The sequence below is a fragment of the Lissotriton vulgaris genome, chromosome 6 (genome assembly GCF_964263255.1).
Source record: "Lissotriton vulgaris chromosome 6, aLisVul1.2, whole genome shotgun sequence".
Lineage (NCBI taxonomy): Eukaryota > Metazoa > Chordata > Amphibia > Caudata > Salamandridae > Lissotriton > Lissotriton vulgaris.
The window spans coordinates 511,872,724-511,900,616 of NC_141694.1; the positions used below are offsets into that span (position 1 = coordinate 511,872,724).

The 27,893-nt window shown below is 43.6% G+C and overlaps 1 protein-coding gene across 3 annotated transcripts in view; it reads left to right on the forward strand.

Moving 5' to 3' along the window:
- Window positions 1-27,893, forward strand: part of SENP6 (SUMO specific peptidase 6) — a 586,019-nt gene that overhangs the window by 75,662 nt on the left and 482,464 nt on the right. For all 3 annotated transcript variants that reach the window (XM_086926520.1, XM_086926518.1, XM_086926519.1), the window contains exons 3-5: window positions 5,427-5,490; window positions 14,783-14,919; window positions 22,110-22,214. In XM_086926520.1, the coding sequence (XP_086782646.1) occupies window positions 5,427-5,490; window positions 14,783-14,919; window positions 22,110-22,214 (306 nt within the window). The remainder of the gene's footprint in view (window positions 1-5,426; window positions 5,491-14,782; window positions 14,920-22,109; window positions 22,215-27,893) is intronic.

Consider the following 27,893-nt stretch of genomic DNA (forward strand, 5'->3'; position numbering starts at 1 on the left):
TTAATGTGTTCCGTCAATGGAGCAGGGCTATGTTCCCACACAAGGAAGTTGCCAAGGTATATTACTGCCTTTTTATATTTATATCCATATTTACTGAGGAAATTATTCTAGTAGCTACGTTGATGCTCTTATTGTTTGTTATGGCTTCTGTAGTTACCCTCATCACAGCTCTTGCAGCCTTTTCAGTTTGCAGGACACTATTTGGGGCATCATTAAATGTACTGATGTTGTTGGCTACATATCTCTCCAGCATACTTTGGGTTTGGGATGCAGTTAAAATTTCGTCCTGAATGTTCGAGCTTTCTGTCATCTGTTACACTACAAGATGTGTACTAAAGGGTCATATTCCACCTCAATGATGTTGCCCTAAACTGAGTTACACTTTGCAGCGATTCCCGAATCCACAGATTTTCTGGAACTTCCACCAGTAAGCACATTTTCTTTTTTTTTGATAATCAAATTTATTAACATTTTTGCAGAACATAAAAAACATTGGTAGCAATCAGACGGGTTATAAAATACATCACATGGAATGGGTAAGGTGTAGACTCACTCGACACTTGGGGGCGAGCCCCTGCCCCCCCCCGTTGCTCACCACTTACATCTTCATATGGCCCTTTACACTGGTAACAAACGAAACCATTTGCCCCATATTTTTCCAAAGAGTTCCGGACCACCTCTGGCCTCAAAGAGGGGCTCCTCTTGGGTACCGCACCAGTCCACCCCCGCCTCCAGTTCCTGAGGGTGAGCGGCCTGACCTGGGACCAAAGTGCAGTGATATCCCGCTTTGCCACCGCTATTGCTATGCCCAGAAAGCACTTGTCCGCCTGTGACCCATCCAGGCCATCGAACACTCCCAGGATCAGGTGTAGCGGTTCGTGAGGGACCTCCCACCCTAGGGCTTGCATGAGTTCTCGTTCCACCCCCGCCCAGAATGGCGGAAGCGCGGGGCATTGCCACACCATATGGTAGAAATCGGCTGGGACGTGGCTGCAGCGTGGATATGCTGGGGAGGGCCGCAGGTGAGCACTGAACAAGCGTATCGGGGTGAGGTATGCCGTGTGGAGGTAGTAGAGTTGAACTAGCCGCAACTTGGAGGAGGTCGTCAGGGTCTTGGGTGCCATAAGGGTATCCCTCCAGTACACGTCTTCCAGGGGGTCCAGCCACCCCTCCCACCGGGCTCGGAGCGCATCTAAGGATGTAGGACCGTTGTTCACCAAGGAGCGGTAGATCTGTGAGACCCCCCCCTCTGCCCAGGTTCCCAACACCACTTGGGCCTCCAGGGGATTAAATTCGGGGAAAGCGGTAGGGGACGGAATGTGGGCTTGGAGGGCGTGCCTCAACTGCAAGTATTTGTAGAATTGGGAGGAGTGGAGGGAGTGGCGGTGTTGTAGGTCTGCGAATCATCTGACATGGTCCCCCACCCAAACATCCCCGAAGAGCGAGATCCTGATGTGGTCCCATTTACGGAAGTTCTGGTGGGACGAGACCTCTTCCAGCCAGGCCCGCTCCATAGAGGCATCTGTCTGGTGAGCTTCCCATCTAACAAACCGTAGAGCAGTGCGCCATGCCATGAGCACCGTTCTAGAGATGGGGGGGGGAGCCAGTGCGATTGGGCTCCCGTACAGGTAGGCCTGGAGTTGCGCAAAGTCCGTCAACCGGAACTCCACTCGGACCAGCCGCCTGCGAACCAGTCATGGATCACGATCAGCCTCGTGGCCAGATAGTAGAGGTGGAGATTAGTTACCCCCATTCCCCCATCGTAAGGAGGTATGCAGCAATGCGCTAGGGACATGCGCGGCCTGCAAGCACACTTTCTTATTTTCAAAACAATGGATAATCAGGATATGATAAAAAATACTGCTGAGAAAAGCTATCAGTGGAGCACCAAATTCTCCAACATTGCCTTCCTCAGACGCCTCAATGAAGTGCTTCACAGCAATAATGGTACTTCATCATTTTAAAAGCATTACATTGGGTGACAAAATTACCCTTAAATATTCCACTAACATCTCGTAGGCTTTGTCAAAGTCATGTGTAAGGACACCAGTGCCTTACCAGTAATCCTGTGACCAATGTGTTCAAGTGCATCTAATTACATTAGGCAATCTAGCAATCAAATCACAACTCTGTGACAAAGTCTACATTTGAAAAAATCACTTTAATTGATCAAGTATTCTATATAATATAGTTATACAGTTAAAGCTATAAGCTGTGCCTTTCAACGTTTGCCCCATTTAATAACCGTACCTCCATTTTTAACCCAGGAGAAGGAGCATCTAGTAGTTGAATACAACATATAAAAGGACTAATAAGGTTGATGAGAATTTTTTTTTCTCTTTATTGAATCTAAGGAATGAATAATTCTCTAATTTTCCACGGGGTGCAGAAAACTACACACAGCGCCTTAGTGATGTCTCATATATCATAAATATCATGATTCCAGCAGAGTGCAGGTTGCCTTCCTTGTGAGTCTTCAGACTCAACAAGGAGCCAAATGGGAGGTATTAGAAAAGGGTACAGATGAGGCACTCAATTCTTTCAAACTAATGTAGGCCTTCATCTATAGTAAGACCCTTTGTCTTCAGTGTTCACAGTTCAATAATTCGCTTCAGTTTAAGCTGACTTAATTTCATTCATGCCTGCCACTCTTTCAATGTTGATTTGTTTGCAGATCCATACAAATCTTAGTATTTTAAAATCACTGCTATGATACTTCCGTAAGTGTAAAGCCTTTGGCTAGGTGCCATCTCCTCTTCTGAGAGCATTAACATTCTGAAATATTTTACAGTGCAATCACTGAATTGTGCCTCCTACATGTTAGAGTATATGGATTAAGGAATTGCTTTTGCAATTCAAAATATCGCAAATTTTGCCATTGGAACCCACAAAAGCCTTACTTCTTTCAAAGGTAAGTTACATATGTCAGAGCAGTCATGCATTTAGAGGCCTGTTTTCTATTTATGTACGGCTCTGGTTGTATGATTGAAAGAAAGATTCCTGGTTATCTTATACTTGATATTATCAACACCTAAAAAAATTCTAGATTTGAAGTCCGATAATATTTCTAAATGGAATCACATAATAGTACATGCTGGCGCTTATGTTCCTTAATATACCACTCTGATTGGAGTATTGTGTAATGAGGCGTGTATAAGTTTTGTCAATCTTACCCATTGTAACATCTGAATGATTTTCTTGCGGTAATATGCCTCTGGTCGGCTTTCTTTGTACCTAATATTGCTTAGTAATAGTACCCCTAATTTCAAAATCAGTCATCATGTCATCTGCAACTCCCATGTAATCTTGACTAGTGGCACCAGTTTCTAGTAGTGTGATGAAATTGCGATGAAATTCACTCGAAGAGGAAGCAATTATAATGTCCTGGATAGCCACTTTGGGCAAGTATTTGGAGTTGGTGGATGTCTTTTTCCTGCAAAAGGACATGCTTAGTGTTATTAGTTATATTGACTCAAAAGCAGACCCTCCACTTTATTCAAAAAAATAGTACAGGTAAAGTATAATCCCAAAGGGCTGAGGTTCATTTTGTTGATGTATTGCAGCAGCCTTTCCTATACTGAGCTCTGGACAATAGCAAAATCGGCAGTATAGCAGAGCCAGATACGTTCTTAATTCTAATTTTCCATTTCTGAGCCTCAAGCGTAGAGTTTTATTTGGTATCCTGTGATTAGATTGGCATAAAACGAATCCCATGTATTACTCATTGCTGTGCCACGTGAGTGCAAGTAATTCTCCTGCTTTAAAAGGAGATGGTTTTGTAAAAGGGCAAATTTGGCTTTGTCAATAAAGCATTCTTTATGGTAGTGAGCCAGTGCTTCTCCCATCATCTGATCCAGTCACCTGTATTTTGTTTTTACATAGCATGACAATGGGGTGACATAATCCATTAACTATATGTCCAGATATTTAGACGTTTCTCATTCACACTAACACTACTACCTGCTGTTGGCCTACCAGGTGGAGCTATTGGAGGTTTGTGGGTTTCGGGGAGAAATTAAATGGTAGGTACCATTAGAAAGGCCTCTTTCCTATCGATATTACCAGTTGTGATATAGGATTCAGTCAAGGTCTCTTCATTTAACTTAATATAGCATTTAGTATGTCTCCGAAAGATATGGCACCCTAGACATTATCAAAACATCACCTTTGTCAGAAGGCATAATATTAATAAAGATATCCTTACAAAGATAATTGACGGCTTTAAACACCAGTTGTGAAAGACAAGTATGGTTATGTCTCTTAATCCTATCAGTAAATATATTGGTACATTCCTCCCACACTAATCTTTATAAATGTAGAACGTGAATGAATCTTCAATCTGAGAACGAAAGGTACATTCTGATTTGACACCATTGGCAATTCAAAGAGGTGAATGCCTGTTTTATTGAGTACATTATCTGATTTAATTGCATATCTAGTTTCATCTCTTTGGTCATCTAAATTAGCCAAAGGTTCTAAATCATTGAGGAGCAGATTACTGCTAAGTGGGGCAATAGTTATACTTTCATGGTAGAGTGGCTTCAAGTGACAATAGTCTGCAAGGGAATTTAGATTGTATGTAAAGAAGAAATAAATATTTATGGAGGGGCTAAAATAAAGGATCTCAAGCTGATACATTGGTTCCAGATTTTTCTGCCTCTGTCATTCTTAGGATTCTTTTTTAACTGTATCTAGTTCTTGTCGATGTATGCCCTTTTCGCCTTTCTTTTCCTTGACCCCTCTGCTACCTGATTTCCTTTTGGTTTAACTCAACCGGATTATCATCTTTCCTAAAAAAAAAAAAAATAAAACCTGTTTTTTAGTGTTGACCTCCTAAACCGACTCGGTGCTTCTCCTCCATTAATCACTCTTCTTACTACTATAATGTAGACCTAGAGGAGTTGCCACATACTCAGATCGCTTCCTTTATTTCCCCGGTCCTACCTTGCTCACAGTTAGCAACATCACTACTGTGCCCAATTTTTCTTTGTACCTCCACCGCTATCATCGCCATAGATGAGATTAAGTACATGTCTTGGGAGGGGAATCTACTTTTTGCCCTCGCCATTTTGTGGATCTTCTGCTCACTGCATTGACCAAGAAGATTTATTTTGCTAACTCTGGGAATGATGTTATACACCTCAGGGCGCTCAGTGACTTTCTTTCAGAGCAGACCGCCTGAGACTCCAACTTCTTTCTACCACTTGCTGCTGTATCAGAATCTGTTCCAGATGTGTATTTACCCTGTTTTTCACAATAAATTATGACAACATAGGCGTTTGCAGGACAGTTTTGCTCTCCGGAGAGATGCACAATTCATCCTCAATGGCCATTAACATTTCATTTTTTTTCACAGACCTACCTACTTTATCTTTGGAAGTGCCAGCTAAAAATATGTAAAACACATTCTGTTTCTTTTATTTTAGTGAGGCAAATTTGCTGAGTATTGAAGAAAGCAGTGGGTCCGACAGCCCACGCGATGAACCAAAGGCAAGTACAAAATGTGACTATTATGTTTAACTCAATATCTTGTAATAATATTTAGTTTCTTAATGTATTATTATTGAAATGTATTCACACAAATTGACACAATCATTGGTTGCAGTACGAATCTTAAAGCAAATAGTGTTATTCTTCTGCACTTACTCTTCATGCAAACTGTGTACCCCTGTGTTTTTTTTCTACCAGTTGATGATATATATGTGGGGTGTTGGTGGCTTAACTGCTAAATTCATTATGAAAACATTTAACAAAGTCAACATTTTAAGCTCACAAACTCTGTTCTCATCTTGGACCTCATTTTACTTTTTTCCTAAGGTATTTAGATCAATGTTTGCTTCTGTCTTGCACTCCATCTAAGAGCATGGACTGGGTTGTTCGGTTATTATCAGCTTGCAAGGGATGGAGGCATCATGAAGGAACCAAGCTGTAACTTACTAATGAGCCCTAATAAGGACAAAACCAGACTTGGGTTGCGTCTGTTCGGGTTAGGGAGGAGCTAGCTTGGCCGTTTGGTCTAGACTATTCCTATTGGAACAGGTCAAGGCTGATTTGGTTCCAGACGGAGGTGGCATGGTGTGCAAAATAAGGATCGACTGATGTGCTCGCAGAGTAATTGCCAGTGGCTGAGATTAACTAGACAATTTCTTCCATCAGTTTATGAAATACTTAAGTCGAATTTGTGATGGGCGCTGCCCTTGCATGCTTCCGTTTGGCACTCCATCCAAGAGCATGGAATTTTTTTTTTTTTTTTACTTCAAGTTTTTCGTCTGGTAGCAAGAACAATCCGAAACAAATTAACAGAGTGCATACCTTATAAACATTGTCATTACTGTTTATTATTTCTCATGCTATCCACCCGCCTCTTGTAAGCATGCATAAAGCAATTCAGTTATAACACATTACAGATCTGGTTTATATGTCCCACCTCACTGCGTGGCATTATTTGGAAGATATGTGATGTCCGAGTGTGTAAATCAGGACTTGTATTCCATTGCGATATTTCTGTATGATCTGGTGTTTCACATCTCAATAATCTAGACATGGATAAAGAGGTGTTAACTTGTTTAGAGGACCAATCAGACCGTTGCTTGCATCAGTCCCATTCTCGTCCTCTGTCTCTCACACCCAACAGGCAGTTATGCAACTGATGCCAAATGTCTGCGGGTTTTGATCGGTGAGTTAAGTTTAGCATATTTGGTCAGTTTGTTCTTTCAAAAAATTAAGTCTATCAATCAATTCTTAAATTTGGACACACTCGCCTGTCCCCATCTGTAGGCATTTCTACGTTTTCCAGAAGGCGACCCAGTGATTCTTCTTTCCTGAAGCCTGTTTCGACCTCCCCTGTGTATTCCAAGAGGGCCATAAGTCGTGTGAGTGACAGTTCCTGACCCATCATGGCAGCAGGAGCCGTGGAACTGTCTCTCCAGTATGTTCGTATAGGGTCACATGTCCAAGCGAGATGAAGGAAATCTGCTCCTGCCATTCCGCACCAAGCGCAGTTATCATTGGGGCAAAGGTGTTAGTGGTGAAGTCTGACTGTAGTATAGTACATTCTGATGAGGAATTTATAATTAACTATGCAAAGTTTACTGCTAGATGCGATCAGTCCTGTCTGGATACAACAAAATTGCCATTGGTCATCTGGTAGAAGAGCTCCTATATCTTTCTCACAGGGTGCGCACCTGTCCTGACATGCAAGATGCCTCACACTGAGCCATGTGAATCAAGAGGGAACCAGGGTGTTTCTGCCTTTAGCAATGTGTATAAAGTATCTTGTGGGGGCGGGGGGGGACTTTTTTTTTTTTTTGCATTATGCTGAAGCGGCTGTACAAACAAAATAGAGTGGGGACTGCGACCCCCGCAAAGAATGCATCCCAAGATACAAATAAGCCGTCGCGATAGAGATTCCCCCCAATTAGTAATTTTGCATTTTTAAAGTAGCTGTCTGCAGGAAGTCCCATGCGTAACCGGTAGCAGTTGGTGATAAGGCAATGAAATAAGCTGGGAGTACGGAAGTGGCTAGTCGAGCTTTCAGGCTGTTCTATGCCATGACATGGAGGTGCACGCAACTGTTGGTCAGCCAGTGTGGTAGAAGTCATTAATGAAACCCGATATGAACACTGGCGAACAGGGGCCATATAGCCTTGTTTGATCGCCCGATGTGGTAGACACGGAATGGGTTTGTACCAGTGGATGGCATAGTGCGCTTGGGTGCACAGGTAGCACAGTTCCATATCTGGCGCTTCAGAGAATGGCAGTGTTAGGGTGCCCAAGCTAGTTGCATCATTTGCTTTTTAATTGATTTAAATAAGTGATGTCTCTGCGGTAGAGGGATATTGAGGAATACATATTTTTTTTGTCCGCATTACTATTTTCATGGGAGCAAGGCGTCCCGCTAATGACGAAGGCAGCAAAATCCAGCATGTGCTACCATCAGTGATGCTGGCTAGTGCAGTGCCATAATTTACTCTAATAATCTCCTCTAATAATCTCCTCTCTGTCCCTCGACACTACTACCCCTAAATATGAGTCAGAGCTGCACCATTTCAATGAATGGTTATGTGGCTGGTGCGAGGGGGAATAGATTGGATTTTTCCAGATTGATTTAGATACCAGATAGCCCTTCAAACTGGATAATTTTGCAGAGCACCCCATTAAGGTGGATCTGTAGATCTTTCAAATAAAGGGCGATGTCCTCTGCATATAGTGAGACAAATATATGTCTGGAGAGGATACGGTATTGCATGTTCTTGGTGGCGTTGGCAGAGTTTTGCAGCCAGGGGCTCCATTGCCAAGGCAGAAAGTAACGGGGATAGCGGGCAACCCTGCTGAGTGCCTCTAGTGATGAATGGAGCTGAGAGTGAACCATTAATCCTTGCCCTTGCCATTAGTTGTGTTTAGGAGAGCTATTCATGTCAAAAAAGAGTGCTGGAAAGCTCCCACAGTAGCTAGGTCATGATTGATATTGTGTAACAGAGCAAATAATGTACATAAATTGTGAGACTTGGATCGACCAGGTATAAAGCCTGATTGGTCTGGTCTATGGTCTAACTAGGAACCTCCTGAGGAGGGCAAGTCGGTTGGCATGTATTTTTGTAAAATATTTACATTGCAATTGATGAGAGACAATGGACTGTAAGAATCACACATAGTAGAGCAATAATCATAGTTTCTCTCATGGATGGGGAGTAGGCCATTCATCTTTACTTCTTGATATATGGATTTTAGAATAGAGCGCAATGTGCCGGTATATGATTTCTAAAAATCTGCACACAGTCCGGCCCAGAGGCCTTACCAAGCTGCTGCTGCATGATCTCCCGTCTAATCTCATCTCCTTCAATATTTGCTGCAAGGAAGTTTCTGTGAGTGTTAATGAGCTAGGCCAGCGTGACGTCATCCAGCTAGGCATCCACATTTGCGTGTTTCAAACTGCTTGTCATGTATACGGAGCCATAAAATAGGGAAAATGTGTGTAGGATTTCTTGACGTACCTCACGGACAACATTGACTTAGTGTTACTTCTGGGCTGGGTTTAGTAGTCGCTTGGGACCCGCGTGGATTGCTGAGCATTAAATTGTAGTTTGGTCTGCCAACCAACTGTTTTGCAAAAGTTTTGTCATAATATAGAGCGCGGATGGTGAGGGCCTTGAGGTGTCTTCCAGGAGCTATTGACTTGTGCCTAGGGAGATTGTGAGGTCAAGAGAGTGCTCACGTGTCGCCCCAAGGGCAGCAGTTATGATGTGCAGAGTAACCCAGGTAGCAGCAAGAGTTTGTGGTAGAAGGTATTGGCTAAGGTAGGAGAGCTTGGCACCTCCCTGCGACAAAGAGCCAGCGGGAGTAGTGTAGAAATTACCTCAGGCACCTCTGCAACCCAGTCCCAACTCACCCTACAATCCTGATGGGGTTTGGGGACATGAGCAGATTTGGGTCTCTGTTGTGGTAACCAGGCCTCCAGGTGTGCTAATATTGTGCACCTGTTAGTAGAGAGTAGTTTTTAGTCCTGGGATCCTGGAACAGTTGCAGATTTGCAACCAGATTGGTACTGGGCGGGCCTGTGCCATGCACTTCTCAAAATTCAGGTAGTAGTAGGCCTAAACTTCACAAGCAGGAGTTTTCAATATTGTCGTCAGTGAGGAGCGTTTGCCACTATTAGCCCACACATGTTGAAGGATCAGTGACTCATCCTCGCCCCGAGGAAAGGTGAGTCTTACACTATGTAGTTTGTAGTGGCTATGTAAAGCTCTGCCAAAGGTTGCTCTGGCCATGTGTGTGGGAGGGGCTCAACGTATGCCATCGACTGGCGTGTTTTTACTTAATTACCGCTTGCGATGTGGCGATCCGGTGCTCCAAGAGAGCCCACTGACAACTGTGAGCGAAAATTAGCAAGCGGTTTCCCCCAGCGAAGCAGCCCATGAAACCCTGCAAGCCCCAGCGAACGGAGTGCTCTGTCCCAGCGGCCCATAGTCTTCGCTGGAGTGCAAAACCACACCCAGTCGAAAGCAGGCCCCTCTGGCCATAGGCCCCACCAGCCAGCGACCCACATCCCCTGGAATTGCAATGAGGCTGGAGTATCCCAGAGTTGCTCCTTACTCCAGCACTCGCCTCAGTCAAACAGCAGCATCAAGCGTGCTCGTTGTTCAGGCGGCCACTATTTCAACGTCGCAGTTCTGGGACTAAAGTAAGTTTCTTTCGATTATTCTACACCGTTTCTCTCTGAAATTGCACAGGCAGGTAACCGCAATTGTCTATGATGTGGGCTGCTCGCAATTTACTCTTGATAGGGCCAGATAAAGCTGTATTGCGACTATGGACTGCAGGAGCCTCTGGTTTGTGCAGCCATCTTGTGCGCGCTGGACTCTGGCACCCCATCCTGGAGCATGTTAAGGGGTTAATCTTGTATTCTCAGCTTGCAAGTGAATAAGACGACATGAAGTTTAATTACATTTTGAGACCTCTGTACGGTGCATTAAAAAAATAGCTAATTTTTCCTACTTGGAAAATGCACTGTAGTGTTTTGTCTGTCTTAACAAACCTGTTAAATCAATCTATATTGAGGCGGATGCCTTATGTGTTTTCAAATCCATTTTTCTAGACTTGGGCTTTTGCGGTACTCCTATTTTGGGTGTTCCAGTCTCGGTTTGGTTCCTCATTAAACTAACAAGTCAGGACTTGAAATGTGTTTTGTCTACCCATGAATATGTATGAAATCATTACGTGCTCTAGTGTGCTGCTACCGGTATGCGTGATTTAGGATTTTAGATTCTGCAACATTGACCTTGAACTTTTACAAACTCCTTAGTTCACTTTGGTGGTCTCTTAAACATCTCCTATCTCACCTAAAATCCCAGATAAGTCAATAAAAGTAACCAGTCCAAACATGAAACCGGTAAATCTTATGAACCGGATAACCCCTACTCCATTTTAATGTTCACAGTTGTTTCATTTTCCAGATTTTGTATTCAGGAGTTTCCGAGCAGCAAGCAAAATGGACACTTATTTTGTTGTTAATGTGTGTAGATGGAGAGACGTCAATTAATCACGATCTGCATCTTGTACCTCACATGAATTTTTTTCGAAAGTGTGGACCCATACCCGTTTTTGAAAGGGAAACCACCTGCCCACTCTGCCAGAAGTCTTCTATGTATTAATGCGACCAATATTACTGGAATGGTAATTTCTTGGATCTTATAAATGAAATGGGCAATTATTTTATTTAAGTTCTAAGGCAGGTTTAAAGAAGACTGGTTTATCTCTGATAGGGTAGGTGCACATTTAAAGACCATTTTTGAATCTCTATAATTGTGAAGCCTTTCATAGAGGGGCCTGGGGGCATGCCAGGCATGGTATAACTGGAGTGTCTGATTTGCTGACTCCGCTGATGAGAGCTGGTCATATGATCAATCCAAGCTCCTTCACCTGCAGGACATGCCAACTGTCATCCGCAGTCGACAATACAAAAAGGATCGTCAATATGCTGGAGAGCAGAAGTGACCTCTAGCGCATCTTAGCCGCTGAGCAGGCGTAAAGTGAGTGGGCAGGACAACAGGTAGCTCACTAGAGCACAGGCTCGCACATTTGTAAACCTGTAGCAACCACCTCAGCGGGGCAACATGAATGATTTTTGTTAAGGGGACTACTACAATATGAACATCACCACTGGGTGGTAAAGAAAAAAGATAGCAAGCCCTTTTCCCAAGTAGCCATATGGTCTTCCAGCCTGGAGGGCACTCACCAGGGCTGCCATTTCTGTAGCTCAGTATTTTTCCGATTTGGGCCCACAATTCCAACTGAGGCTATGTCGGAAAAGCTTAATACCATTGTGTTACCCCTCCAATCACCACACTATGGCAGCACTCTTACTTAGCCTCTCAGTGACACTTGAACCAACCCACATTGTAGGTCACACTAAAGACCATGGAATAGCGTAGGAATGGCAGTCTTATTTCTCTACCGAGAACCTCCAAATAATAACCCTCCCACTTTAAAGCTTGACTATTTATAATGGCTGCAGGCGTCCCTCACAGCACTGGTATTGCACCCCTACCATTCACTGCTTATTGGCGTCCTGTCCTGGATATTGTAAGTACTTTAAATATTTCATGCTACAGCAGGGATGACAGAGCCCAAATTATCTTGAAGCTCTAAAATTCTGCAGACTGCAACTGAACACTCTGCCCTAGCCTACTAGAAATAGAGAAATCGATGGCCTAGCCCTCCTGAAACTCCGTACTTCTGCCACATTAATCCTAATGTATTGAAGAATGGTCTGTTACCCAGCACTTTTCTATTAGGCTTGAGGAACTTCGATTATCTCCAAAATTGATATGAAACACTCACTAACATCTTGGGTAAATCAGATAGTTAACCATACTTTCCACACTGAACTACTCTCACACTTTAACTGTTCCACCTGCCTTTCATGCACGATACAGCAGAAGGTGACAACCATGGTCCACATCCTGCCAACCATAACTTCTGTGTCCAAGTGCATCTCCTTCTAGGGTCTTCGCTTCACACATGGGGCAGTTGGTGTAGGCATATGATCCTCAACTTAAACATTACCTGCTAAAGAGGAACCTCACATCAAAGGTGGCGCCATTAATTATCCGCTAAGGTACAAAAGATGTTGATTGGGCAGTGCAACTTATTCAGTATAGAGCATCAAGCATTGGAGCAGTCTTCCAAATCCAATACAATTGACATAACCCACCATCAAGTTCTGAACAGCATGCCACTGCTGACAATCGATCTCTTGACCAGTACATGGAAAGGTTCCAAGAAGGTTCAGACTTGTGAAACACCAATACGTGTACAATTAAAAGTATGTACACGAAGGTTTTAATGCCGGTGAACAGACCTGCTTAAGGGGCACAACTCTATCAATAGAACAGTACAATAAACCACATTCTGCACGGCAAAAATGGAGCCCCCCTCTGGTGCCACAATACAGCAGTACCTCTCACAAGCGTCACTGAATCCATGCAAACTTAACAGGCCTTGCTTGCAACAAATGATAGTAGAAATGAACAGAGCTTCATAAGCACACCTGTACAAGACACATTCTACACCAAGTTAGACTCCAAAATAGTAAAATAGTGCCCACTTTAGATCTTGGGGCTGGCTTGAAGTGAGTGAAACGTGTTATACCAGTTGTTTCAAGAAACTTTCCACGAGGAAATATTCGCCTAAAGAAAGTTTCCTTCTTCCTTTCTCTATTTTCATTTCCACTTTTCTTTTATTCTTTACAATCTAACTTACCTCTTGCTTTCCTTTTCCGTCCATTTTTAGGTCTCAACTAAAACTGCACAAACGCTTTCTGTTGTGAGACACATTGTTAGCTTACAGTGGACATAGAACTCACATATGTTATACCATTGGTTGGCTTTATTGTCTTATTTGCTTGCTTCTAATTTGTCCCTTTCCATTGCCTTTCCTTCCTCTTCTGGGGTTTGTCCCTTCCATAGAGCATAGCCCGATTTCTTGTGTCCTTACACAAATCCCTTTTCAGGCGCTACTTCTTTCTTTTTTGATGAAGCTTTTGGCGAGTGCCTGTTTTTTCCAGCTGTCTCCTTCGTGTACTTAACGTTACTCTTTCTCGCCTTTGTTTGTCCACTTACTCTTTGTTCATCAGTTGCTGTTCTTGCTTCTTCAATCTTCTGTTGCTGTTCTTGCTTCCATACCACCTACGTAGTCATGTGCTCTCCCGTCCCCCCATTTTCTGTCATCCCTATCGAACCCATTCTGCCATCCATTGTCTGTGCTTCAGCGCCCACCCTCCATGTCCTTGAGCTTTCCCATTATCTTCTGTCCTTCTCTCCCATCGCTAAATCTTTCGCTCTGTCCCTGCATCTGTTGCCATTACCCCAAACCACCACACCATTTTTTTTATTGTGCATTTGCGGCTCAATTAAAAAAGTGAATTGGTGCTGTAAGAAAATATTTCAAATAACTTTATATTTACTTTTCCATCTCGTATTGATAAATAAAAAGGAAAAATGCTCATAATTTTGTAGGCGCAAGCATTTGTATTGACATGCACCTACAAAATGTCATAGCAACGTTTTTTAAAACATTTTCACCTGCTCTTCTGTACAGCGCTGCTAAAAATCATTCCCAATAGGTCTCATAGATGTGACCCACTGGCTTTGCCAGTGCTTGTCATTTCCTGCTTTGCATTTTTTCATCTCTTCTTTCACCTCACTCTCTTGGCCCACCACTTAAATTGACTTTGCACTTTTCATATTCTTCTTGCTCTGTGCAACCATGTTGGGTTCCTTTGCCGTGCCTTGGCCTCACCTCACAACTGTAACAAGTCGCCTCTATTGTTATTTATTAGCTTCAGGTACTGTCTTGTGACCTCAGTCACAATTTGGATTTAGGAAGAAACCTAAAATCCAAGTTCATTTTACACCCCCCCCCCCTCTCAAAATAGTAAAGCGGGTGTTTCACTATGCCCTTGTGCCACACAAACGCTATACCATAATTTCAAGCTCAGTAAAGATCGGAGTTGACCGTAATGGGAGTGTGGTCTGACAAAATGTGTAAGTATTGATCAGACTGCTAATTTTCAAATTGTCATTGAAGAGCTGGTCTGTTACAGTTTAATAATATAGCTGGTTTTCATTAGATAAAGACGAAAACAAATTAACAGTTTTTATGCTTGTAATTGGTTTTGTTGTACCCAGATTATTTCTAGTACCATAGTATTTCTTGTTTTGCCGGCATTTTTAAGTGTGAGTTGCAAAGCTGCAGACATTTAAATTGTTTTTGTTTCCCACAGTCTAAACCGCTTCGGCCAGGAACTATTCGTGTTGACTCAATGAAAACCTATGAGAAGCGGGCCAAACTTGCAAACCTTCGAAATTTGAAAGGGAATCCTATTGGACTGAACATGTTGGGTGCTAGCAAAAAGCTTGGGTAATTTCATAAATGCACTAACTACTTCAACTGCAGCTGTGCGAGAAATGTAAATTAGAGTGTGACAGGCAGTTTATAAATAGTTGTACTATAGGTTTCTGTATTTCAGGTTTTCAGCTGCTGCTCTCCTTTGTGTCAGCAGATATTTACTGAAACATCCTTTGACATTTAACCATGAAAACCTTCTTGTAATGTTCTGAATTCAATCTATGGTTCTTTAGCTCAAATTTGAACTACTGTAATTTCACAGAAGGATTGATTCCTCCTTGTAATAGCCTTAAAACATGTATGTTAACCATCTGTCAGTAGTGAGTTTTGTAAGGAGCTAGGGGTTTTAACCAGTCCAAGAAAATTCATCCAGGTTGTGTCAACAGCAGTGTAGCTAACTTGACTTAAGGTATTTGATTTTGATTATTTTAGAATGTTTACAGTAAGCAGCGATAAGACATACCCTTTGCCTCATCTTTGAATTCACCAGTCCCCTCAGTTTCCTGTTCACAGAACTAGTTTATAAAATGGTTTCTCTCTACTAAACATCTCTTACACTTTACTGCAAAACAGCCTATTCTTTTTGCAGTTTGCGGAGGGATATTTGCCACAGATTACTAATTTATATGTATTTGCAAAAGAAATTCAAACAGAAGCATTTGCACCAGAAATGCTAAGCAAAGTTACATAGAAAGGTATGAGACCTTTTCAGTGTGGGTGGGCACACAAAAAGGTGAGAGGTGCTTGTGTTCGAGGCATTTGGGCTGCTGAATTCATATCTGTGCATAGATCGCCGCCTAGTGTTGGGTCCGGATGATTGCACTTTGTTGTCCTAGAAGTCTTCGAAGTATCACAAGATTGGTGACTCCTCCCCTGGACTACAGTGCGCATGGGCATCTTCTCCATCCTCAGATTGTTTTTTTCCGCCATTGGGTTTGGATGTTTTTCCTACACCAACTTCGGAATCGAAACAAAACTTTTATAGAGGCCAAAAGGGCTTCGACGGTATTGTTTTCGCTCAGTACTTCTTGACTCGATAAAGCTTTCCATCTTGAATTGGTCGTCGACGCGGGCCGTTGGCCCTTTTCGACGCCAGGTGGGCCTGCTGTCGATGGAAAGGAGCCCGTTCAAAAGATGCCCACAATGCCACTCAAAGTTCCCGCATACTGACAAGCATCAAGTATGCTACAAGTGCCTTTCTCCAGACCATAAAGAGGAAACCTGCCCAGCCTGCGCCCAGTTTCGGTTGAAGAAAACCATACGGAATCGACGGGCCACTAGGCAAGAGATGCAGAGACAGGCACCGGAACCGGACAACATCTTCGATGATGACCAAGAACTTCCAGAAGCTCCAGATTCGGACTTAGAGATCGTCACCGTCGAGGACTACTCTGACTCAGATGACGAGATCCCACTGGGGCAAATCGTGAGTACACTGCCCCCGACACAGATTACCTTGTTACCGAAGGCTTCCGGTCGAGGCATCCCCAAAAGGCCTTAGCCAAGATCCAAAGAAACATTCGCCAGCCCCGCCATCCGGCTCGGCTCCGAAACCGAAACCTTCAGAGTCCCCAGGGCCAAGTACCGCAATCCCAAAGAAGGTTCCAGAGCCTAAAAAGGTCGTCGACCCGAAGGCCGTCGACCCGAAGAAAACCGTACAGCCTAAAGGCGTCGACCCGAAGAAAACGGTAGACCGGAAAAAGGCCGTCGAGTTGAAGGGCGCCGACCTCAAACAGGCCGTCGAGCCCAAAAAGGACGCCAAGCCGAAGGGCACCAACCCGAAAAAGCCGGCTGTGCCAAAAGTCGCCGAACCAAATAAGGTCACCGATGGGAATGGTGCCGTATCGAAGCCTATAATCAGGCCGGAGAAGGCTATCGACCCGAAGACCAGTGCTCTGAAAAAACCAGTCGATCTTAAAAAGACCATCGACTCGGCAAAGGTCAGTCAACCAAAAAAGCCTGTCGAGCACAAGAAACGTGTCGAACCAAAAGACCCGGTCGACCCAAAAACACTTGCCGACCAGAAAAAAGAGCCTGAGCCGAAGAAAAGCACTAAGGCACCAAAAGTCGTCGAAGCAGAAGGTGTTGTCGACCCAAAGAAGTCACAACCAAGAACAGTGGAGGAAGAACTCTTCCATCCTCATCCAGCAGACGACCAGGCAAAAATATATATATTAATCCTGAGACCGGTAAAGTGACAATCCTGCACAGGAAGAAGAGGCCACTGTACACTGACTCTCATTCCCCTATTCCACGAAAGAAGAGGGACTTTGGGACTTATCCCTCTAGACCCTTCATTCCTTTCCATCCCACTATGCCTACTACTTCTTTTGCTCCTTACACTCCTTCTCACTATGGGGACAATGAGGGAAACACAGTGGAGGATCCACAGCATGATTATGATTATCCAGAGCATCCTAACCTTCAAGATGAACCATGGGGGGAGCCAACTGACCCTTATAACACCCATCCCATCCCTGATGTCTCCTCTTATCCAACTAAGCCTTCACCTACTGATGACATCATTGTCTTCAACCAATTAATAGACAGGGCAGCACAGTACCACAATGTAGATATGCATAATGACCCTGTAGAGGAAGACTTCTTATTTGACACCTTCCCTACTTCAGAAAAAAGTGTCAAAACGCTTCCTATGCTAAAGGGAGTGTTAAAACACGCATCTGACAAATTTAAAGATACAGCCAGGGCACGGGTAATAAATCCCAGGATTGAGAAAAAGTATAGAGCAGCCCCTACAGACCCTACCTACATCAGAGGCCAGTTACCATTAGACTCACTAGTGGTGGCTAATGCACGCAAAAGGGCTAACTCACAACCAACGGGGGAAGCCCCTCCCCCCGATAAGGAATCGAAGATACTAGAAGCCTCAGGTAAAAGGGTAGCAGCACAGGCCTCCAATTCATGGAGAAATTGCCAATACACAAGCTCTGCTAGCTCGTTACGACAGGGCACACTATGACCAGCTTGAAAGCTTAATGCAACACCTACCTGAGCCTTTTAAAGCCCAAGTTTATGACCTCATACAGGAGGGAAAGTTCATCTCAAACGCCTCCATTAAATGTGCGCTTGATGCAGCAGACACCGCAGCCAGGTCTATTAACACTAGTGTTTAACTAAGGCGACATGCAGGGCTGCGTATTTCGGGCTTTAAGAACGAGGTTCAGTCCACCATCCTTAATCAGCCTGTTAATCAAGACTTCCTTTTTGGCCCTGCTATCGACACCATTTTAGATAAAATGAAGAAGGACATAGAAACCGCAAAGTCAATGTGAGCATTGCAGTTTTAGCAACTCAGAAGTTCCTTTCGACACTCCGCATACAGGGCAGCTACACAAGGCAATACTTCCCAAACGTCATCCTCATACAAAGGCAACACACAAAGTTCCTTTACCAAAAACTCCAACAGAGGAGGTTATAGGGGAAACAATAATAAGGGAAGAGGACGTGGAGGCAAAAACACCAGAGCCTCCACTGCCACAAAAAGTGACTTCATCACGCTACCTCCAGACCACCTAACACCGGTCGGAGGCAGACTCCAACAATTCCTACCGGTCTGGAACGCAATTACCACGGACAGGTGGGTGAGACAAATTATCCAGTATGGTTATTGCCTGGAACTCACTTCTACCCCCCCAAACATACCACCCAGACACCGTCCTATGTCCAAAGAACACATCACCCTGCTACAACAAGAGGTGAAATGCCTGCTGGAAAAGGGGCCATAGAGCCAGACCCTTTCCAACATCAAGGGACAGGAATATATTCCCTATACTTCCTTATTCCCAAGAAGGACAGTTCCCTCAGACCAATATTGGACCTCAGACCCCTAAATCAATACATACTGTCGGAGCACTTCCATATGATCACACTGCCGCAAGTGCTCCCATTACTACAGCAAGGAGACTTCCTAGCAACATTGGACCTCAAGGACGCGTATTTTCACATACCCATCCATCCAGCTCACAGAAAATATCTCAGGTTCACAATAGAAGGTCAACACTACCAATTCAAGGTCTTGCCCTTCGGGGGTAACCACAGCTCCAAGAGTGTTTACAACATGCTTAGCGACAGTAGCGGCACATCTCAGGAGGCAACACATTCATGTGTTCCCGTATCTGTACAATTGGCTAATACAAGCAAAATCGTACCAACAATGTGCAGAACACACGTCCCAAACACTACAGCTGCTACACAGCCTAGGCTTCTCGATAAACTACCGAAATCACATCTGCAACCGTCCCACATACAACAATATCTGGGAGCCACTATAGATACCTCAGTGGCAAAGGCATACCCAAACTCAGCGAGGATAGCCAGCATGAAGATGCTCATTCGCAAATTTCTGCCACAACACTCTGCCAGCTCGAGTCTTCATGCAGCTCATAGGCATGATGGCCTCCTGCATATTCATTGTCCCCCATGCCAGACTTCAAATGCGTCCATTGCAGGAATGCCTAGTACGGCAATGGAACCAGGCTCAAGGACAACTAAAAGACCTAGTGTTGGTAGACAGTCGCGCTCACAACTCTCTGCAGTGGTGGAACCCACAAAACCTTTCCAAGGGGGCGACTGTTCCAAGAGCGGGTTCCACAACTAGTACTAACAGCGGACGCATCAATGACAGGCTGGGGAGCCCACCTCCTTCACTACACAGTACAAGGGCTCTGGACAACCAAACAAAAGAAACTTCATATCAACCAACTAGAGTTGTTAGCGATATTCCTAGTCCTGAAAGCATTCCAGAAATACTTGTACAGCAAGACTGTGTTGATCCGGACAGACCACATGACCGCCTTGTACTATATCCAGAAACCGGCAGGAACACACTCTCCACAGCTGTCCCACTTGGCACAGAGCATATGGAAGTGGGCAATTCCAATAGACATCTTTCTCCTAGCAGAACACCTTCCAGGGAAAGACAACCAGATAGCAGACCTGCTCCTCAGGCACAGCCAACAACTTCACAAATGAGAGATTCACCCCCAAGTTCTCCAGCCATTCTTCAAAGAGTGGGGTCACTCAGAAATAGACCTGTTTGCCACAAAGGAAAACTCGAAATACCAGTACTTTGCCGCCAGGTTCCCACATCCGTTGCCACAGGGCAATGCAATATGGATGAACTGGTCAGGCAGATTTGCGTACACTTTTCTCCCAGCACCGCTGATTCCGCTGGTGGCACACAAACTGCAGCAACAGTCACTCACGCTAATCCTGGTTGCTCCCACATGGGCGAGACAACCATGGTACACAACGTTCCTGGAGCTTTCAGTAGTTCCTCATCAAAGGCTTTGCCTCGCACCCCATCTTCTAACTCGGAACCATGGAGAAATCAGGCACCCAGATCCCAATCAGATGAACATAGCGATCTGGCACCTGATGTCTTAGAGTTCGGATACCTCAATTTGCCTCCTGATTGCATGAACATTATCAAGGAGGCAAGACGACCACCTACTAGAGCATGCTATGCAGCTAAATGGAAAAGATTTGTTATTTACTGCAACAATATCCAAATCAGCCCATTAGAGCATGCTATGCAGCTAAATGGAAAAGATTTGTTATTTACTGCAACAATATCCAAATCAGCCCATTAGATGCTTCCATACAAAACATTATATGTTACCTGCTGCATCTTCAAAGATGCAACCTACCATACTCTTCAATAAGACTACACCTAGCTGCTATAGCAGCATACCTTCAAAACTGACAACACCTTTCACTGTTGAGTACCAGCAATCAAATCTTTTCTGGAGGGTCTTAAAAGGATGATACCCCCCAAGACACCCTCCTTCCCCAGTCTGGAATCTAAATATAGTACTTACCAGACTTATGGGACCTCCTTTCGAACCTCTACACTCATGCGAACTATAATTCTTAACGTGGAAGGTAGCTTTCTTGATTGCCATTACCTCACTCAGGCGAGTTAGCGAATTACAAGCACTAACAATTCAAGAACCTTTCATGCAAGTACATGCTAACAGGGTAGTTCTTCGAACAAACCCTAAGTTTATGCCAAAAGTCGTATCAAATTTCCACATTAATCAATCGATAGAACTGCCAGTGTTCTTTCAAAATCCACAGTCAGTAGCCGAAAGAGCCCTAAACACACTAGATGTAAAGAGAGCTCTGCTTTACTATGTGGACAGAACAAAATCATTTAGAAAGACAAAGCAATTATTTGTTGCTTTTTTACCACAACATAAAGGGAATCCAATATCAAAGTCAGGAATAGCCAGATGGATAGTTAAATGCATTCAAATATGCTATCAAAAAGCCAAACACACTTTAACCGTCCCCCCAAGAGCATACTCTACAAGAAAAATGGGGGCATCCATGGCTTTCCTAGGGAATATTCCTCTTGAAGACTTATGTAGGTCAGCCACATGGACTACCATACACACTTTCACAAAACACTACTGTGTAGACGTGCAAGCAAAGCAGCAAGCTGCTGTAGGCCAAGCTGTCCTAAAAACTATTTTTCAAACTGCTGCAGCTGGCACAGGTAACCACCGCTAGAGGAGATACTACTATACAGTCTATCCACAGATATGAATTCAGCAGCCCACATGCCTCGAACGGAATATGCTACTTACCAGTATGCATCTGTTCTTGGCATGTAGGGCTTCTGACATTCATATCGCCCGCCCTCCTCCCCGGTGCCTGTCGCAGCTGCAGCATTATCTTTTGCATGGCCATCTCTTACTTTACTGTCTCCATCTCTGGCACAATGGCGAAAAACAATCTGAGGATGGAGAAGATGCCCATGCGCACTGTAGTCCAGGGGAGGAGCCACCTATCTCGTGATACTTCGAAGACTCTTCCAGGACAACAATGTGCAATCATCCGGACCCAACACTAGGCGGCGATCTATGCACAGATATGAATGTCAGCAGCCCTACATGCCAAGAAGTAATTAAGTAGCATATTCGTTTCCTCCCCAAGTAAGGCCATGTATAATGGAAGTGTGCATGATCCTGCAAGTGTTAAGCCTTCAGTTGAATGAGAAAGGATTAGCTGTCGTACACAATATACATGTTATTATTGTTCTCTGTAAAAAAACGTTGAGATCATTATATACACCCATAGCTTTATTATCCTTTATTGGTAATTGTGGTTTTATACATTGTTATTGGTTTTATTGCTAATGATGTCTATCAACTTATCTTTTTTCTTTATGTTCACAGTGACAATACCCAAAATATGTCTGTATCACAAGGAACAATACTCCACGGTAGACGTTTTCACCATGCAAATTCGCAGATGTCAGCAGTGAAAACTGCAGCACAAAGGTAACAGAAACTCACTTTGAACCCTTTCGTTTTCTGGTTTACTACAGTTAATACATTTTACCTCAGCGTTTCTTAAGTTGAAAAAAGACTGGTCATATTTTCCAACTCAAAATAGTCTACAACAGGGCCAGCAACTCCCAGAGCTACCCTGCACCCTTAGTCGCAGCTCACTTATGGTAGTTACGGTCTGGGTTGGTAGGAATTCCCTTCCTTTCAAACAAAATGTTTCAGGACTTAATGAACATATATATTTGTTTACCTTGAACATGTAAGAAAAATGGTTTCTCGTGGTGAGGTTGTGAAAGTAAATTTTTTAACACATTTCTTTGATCAAAAATCATGCATTCCCTTCTATGGGAAAACTTGTCAAAGTTGTAACCATTGCTGGGCAAAAGGTGCAAACCCTTTCTCTGTTGTCTGGTTTCGCTAACCTATGGGTCAGTGTTGCAAATTGGACTTGGGTAGATAATGCCCCTACCTCATAATTTTCTATGCTTTTCTCCTGATCCCCCGGAGTGCTCCAGAGTTGGCTTTCATCTCTTTTTCCCCCACAATGTGTAAGTGACCACTCAAAATTGAGCACAGGGTTTGAGGTCTGACACCTTGCCTAATGGTGCCTTGATGCTGAGATGACCTCGTAGTGTCAAGCTTAAGTAGAGGTACTTAATGTTAAGGAAGGGCCTGTATTTGATCTTGATTTATCTGTCAAGACAATGATATGATTTGGTTATTTCTGACTTCGCATGCAAAATCTGTGGTAGAGAATTTACATTCCTTATTGACAGATTTATGAATGGTGTGGATTTGCACTGTAATTATAATTTACCACTGGGACATTTCTGTTGGTTTGAAAGGGATTTTTTTCTAGTTGTCCCATGTTGGACTTATCTGCCAAAGTTTGGAAACAGCCACAAACTTGGCAAATATTTGCGGGTACTCATGGAATAAATGTGCTTTTGTGTGGGAATGGGAGTAAAAATCCCCAGACAATTGATGGAGCTGCATGTTGAAGTATTTTTTCACATGTATGTTTTTCCTTGGGAGAAAAAAACATAGCAAAAGTACTTTAATGTGATGTTTTTGCTTGTGGAAATTTCAGCGTGCAAAACTGTATGTACACATTCTTTTGTGTATTAATAGCAGCATATTGTGGCTTCTCAGGAGAGGGTATGCTAGTGTTACTTCACATACAGTACATCGCAAATAAATTCATCAGTTTTTTTCATGGCGGATAGGTACCTTTAGGGTCCCCTTTAGTACTTTTACACTATTTGGTTAATGTGTGTATGTATGAAAACATATATTTACGTTTATATATAGTATTTTTTAATGTTCTGTCTCTTAAAGGAGTCTTTAGTGTTAATTGGTAGTGAAGTGTTTATATAGTTTAGAGATGGATTTTGAGGTTTGGTGGATGGGTAGTGTTAAGGCGTAGCACAAGGTTGGATGTACCATGCCTCTATATGCTTTTTTTGGGGGAAACCTTATTAGGACGTGAGGACAGAGTCCGTGACTGCTGTAAATGCTGTAATGGGTGCCACAACCTTTTCTTCAGCGCTTGTTGCTGGCCAAGAAGATATTATGTGTATTAGTATAGTGCCCAAGTCACCTGGGAGGGTATACTGACGCTGAAGCAGGAGCTTTAGGACCAATGAAGGTGACAGCTGGATCTGGTTCTGCATATGTGGGAGAGGGGGTCTTCAAGGAGGAGCCTGGGGGAGCGGAAGTGTCAAGTCGTTTTTTGAAAGTTTATGCTGTTGTTGTGGTACCTGGGGCCATGTTGTATGATGCTTAGTATGTGTGCATGAGAATTTAGAAGAGTGCTTGTTTGTGTATTGGGTGCCAGTGGAGAGTGCGGCGTGGGGCATTGAGGGTGAGCCTGGCCGCTAAGTGTTGTATGTTCTGGAATCTTCTGGTCATTTGAGACTTGATTCCAGCATAGCGTGTTGCTGCAGTCTAGCTTGCTGGTGATGAGGAATTGGGTTGACCGTTCTGCAAATATTGGTGGGGAGCCATTTGAATAATTTTTTGAGCATCTGCAGTGTGTAGTAGCAGGAGATGGAGACTATTTACTTGAACGTTCATGGTAAGCTTGTTGTCGATTACTCATCAGAGATCGCATGGTACCGTAGTAGGTCCCGCGGTTTCCTGTTGGTGGATGAGTAAAAAAAAAAAAGGTTTCCTCAACCAATGAGAGTTGAGAGAAGTATTTTTTAAATGTGTGATATTGCAGGAGTCCCGTGGTACATTACGGTCCAGATATGTCGAACTTTTTCATGAGCTTAACTCCCCTTGAAAAGCAAATTTACCAAACTACTGAATTATCTAGACCAGATAATGAAAAGCATGCTTTCTGAGCAAAGCTCTGATTTTCTGCCAAATTTGTAATTCTGTTGTTTTTAGGTCTCTCCAAGGCAGTGCTTGCGCTCTCTCTTGGAGACATGCTGTATTCAGGATATGGGCATGACTCTCCACCTACTTTCCGCCCATCTTGGTAATTGGCTCCTGTCACTGTCGTTTGTAAATGGTGGCTTTTTATTGGTCAGTAGGCTTAGTAGTCTAATTGTTAACTCTCATGAGGACACCCCATGTTAAAAGTGTTGTTACTTGGTAGGTTTTAATTACAGCCTCTGAGCACTATTTTCTTAAATGGTTTTAAGCAGGCAGGACATCCAGAGCACTTCCAGCAGAACATGCCCGAGGCAGCACTTTATCTTTTATTATGGCGGCCGCGCCTTTCTTTTATTCTCCACTGCCCCGCTCGCAAGGTGACTTTCACTTTGCCAAACTCTGTTGCAAACAGGTCACGCTCAGTGAGACGCAAAACACTTCCAGCACGGCATGCACGAGGCTGCACTAAACTTTTTATTCTGGCGGCTGCACCTTTTTTTTTTTTTCTTTTCATCATCGCGCGGCTCGCAGGGTGACTTTCACTATACCAAATGCTGTTGCAGGCAGGTCACGCTCAGTGAGACGCAGAGCACTTACAGCATGGTATGCCAGAGGCCGCACTTTCGTTCATTATGGCGGCTGTGCCTTTATTTTATCCTCCAAACTCAGGCCCCATAACTGGGGCACACAGACACAGCCTGCAACTCCTTCTGCTGCTTCGGTGTGCTGTCGCCGAATGCACAGTGCTGGCCAAGTACCCGCGGCACACCAACATCGCCCGCACTTCATAAATAGAAGTGCTATCAGGCCAGGGCACTTTTGACTGCCGGCCTTACGCCTACCTGAGCAGCAGGGAGGGGAGACCAGTTTTATTGACTTTCTGACCTACAATGTTGTAAAATAACTTTCCCGACATGAGAAGAGGTAACTGGGATACTTTTAGCTTTGTATAGCCGTAAAGGCTCTAAAATGTGACCTGCTGTTTTTTTTATTTTTTTTTGCGCACTGCTTTGGTTTTGGTGACAGTGCGTGTCCTTTCACAAACAGTGTTACTTTTTTTTTCTTCAAGCAGCATATTACTCCTTGTTTTTCTTGGAAAGGCTTCTTAACTTGACATCCATGACTGTACAACCTAATATACAACGTTCTACATTCTCTTGCAGTGGTTGCACGACTGCACACAGTGAAAGCTCATTGTTGTAGCAGTTGTTAAGTGAGCTGACCCTTGCTGCAATTGGTACCTTGCAAACATGTCTCATAGTGTAAAAAGGTAATCTACCTGCTGTAGAAAGATAGAAACACTTGGGCCACCCACTTGCAGTTCTGGTGGGTGGACTCTATAGACTCTATATTGCTGTTCATGATAGTGATTCGTTACTGTTAAAACAAGAGAGCAACACGACAGTATTTGTCTGAGGTTTTTGCTTTTTTACACAGACTTCTAGGCATTTTAATAAAATGTTTTTATCTGTAATATCTTTTGTTTTCACCCCGTCCCACCCATACCTCTCCGTCTCTCTCTCTCTGCTTGAATACCACACCGATGGATTGCTACAGAAAATCCACATCATAGTTTTTAAGAGTCCTTAGTGCTGTATAAGTATATGTTCGGGTCATCCTTGAATACTTAATATTCTCACCTCAGAATGCACGTCAGGAGTCATGTACATATGTACTGTTTCATCTTCAACAAATTAATGGGTATGTGAGTTCAACCCAAAGGTAATGGCTGGGTGTGATCCCTTTTCGGGTAACTGGCTCCTCTGTCGCTCCTTTTATATACTGCTCAATACTTTCTGGAACTGTTCTTTCCTGCTGTATCCTACTTTAAATGACAGCTAGCAAGAATGAAGTGAGTTGTAATTGCATGTTTGCTGCTGTATACGAAAATGTACCAATATCCATTTATTTTATAAACGGAAAGGAAGATGTGGGTTCTGTGGAAATCATTTTTAGGTTGAGCCTGGGCAGCGAGTGCGCTGCGAGCCATGCTGTATTGGAGTATGTACTTGAAGCCCTGCCCACACTCCACCCATATTTGTCATTTGCTTGTGGCATTGTCCTTTGTAAATGCTGGCTTCTGATTATTTATTAGGCTTCTTAGTTCCTCCTTAGTACCCCCTTGTCTTCATTTGTAACCTCCCATGAGGACTGGTCCTTTAACTTCAGTTGTTACACGGTGCTTCTTCTATAGTCTGTAAGTACTATTTTCTTTAATGAGTTTCTCTTACTGCAGGATGGCAGGAGGGTTTCACATGCACAGTTGTGACCACCAGCTTTTTAAACTCGAAACAAACTGGGAGCTCTAAAGGGCCATGGGAGACAGAAGGGGGCAACTCAGTGATGCCTTTAGGGAGGTCAAAGGTGCTTTATGTAAATTCCACTAGATCTGGCGTGTTTATTTTCTGAATGAACATCTGTGTTAAACGTGAATATGGTTTAGGTTTGCTCCTCCACTCACTTGCTAAAGACAATGACTTCAACAAAGGGCTCCTACCCAGTTTTCTTGATTTGCTCCTGGGGGAAATGGATCCAAAGATGTAAGAAAGTCTTTGGTTGCAAATGTCACTTTGGGGACAATCTCCCGCAAGCGCGAACCTGACCAGAGGTATTGGAGAGCTTTACTGAGCAGTTTGCCAGTTCTAAAATGGCAGCTTGCTGCGCTTTGCTCCTCTGCTCAGATTACCTGTAGGGGGTGTGCTTTCACCGTCAGTTTAACGTTGCTCTCGCTCATTTGCTTTTCTCCCCCTGCCTGCCACTTTGCTTGGTCTATCGTTTGCTTCACTATGCCCTCTTTGTCCCTTTCCCCTCTGCGACATCAATTTTGCTTCTACCACATCGCACCCTCGGTTTTGCTTGCCCACACCCTCCCCGTCAGTGTTCTTTCTGCTACCTTTTGTTTGCAACCCCAACCACTCCCCCACAGACTTGTAAACAAGCTTTTAGAAGAATGCATTAGGTCTTGAATTTGCGAAAGTTTAGGCTATTGGCATTGTAAATGAAAATGCCTTTTATTAATGTTTTTACAAAACATACATAAAAGGAATTGTCATTTAAAATGACAATAGCTCAAATTTGCTTAAATGCAAGACCTATTGCATTGCAGATGCTTGTTAAAAGACTGCAGTTGCTAACTAGAAAACATAATTTGACCGCAGATCAGGACTCGCTGGTCCAAGTTTTGCAGGGGGCAGCTCTGATTTGTTTGCCTTATTTTTTTTAAAATAATTTTTATTTGCGTTTGTTACACAAAAAAATAGAAAACAGTAATTACATTCAGCAAGCAGT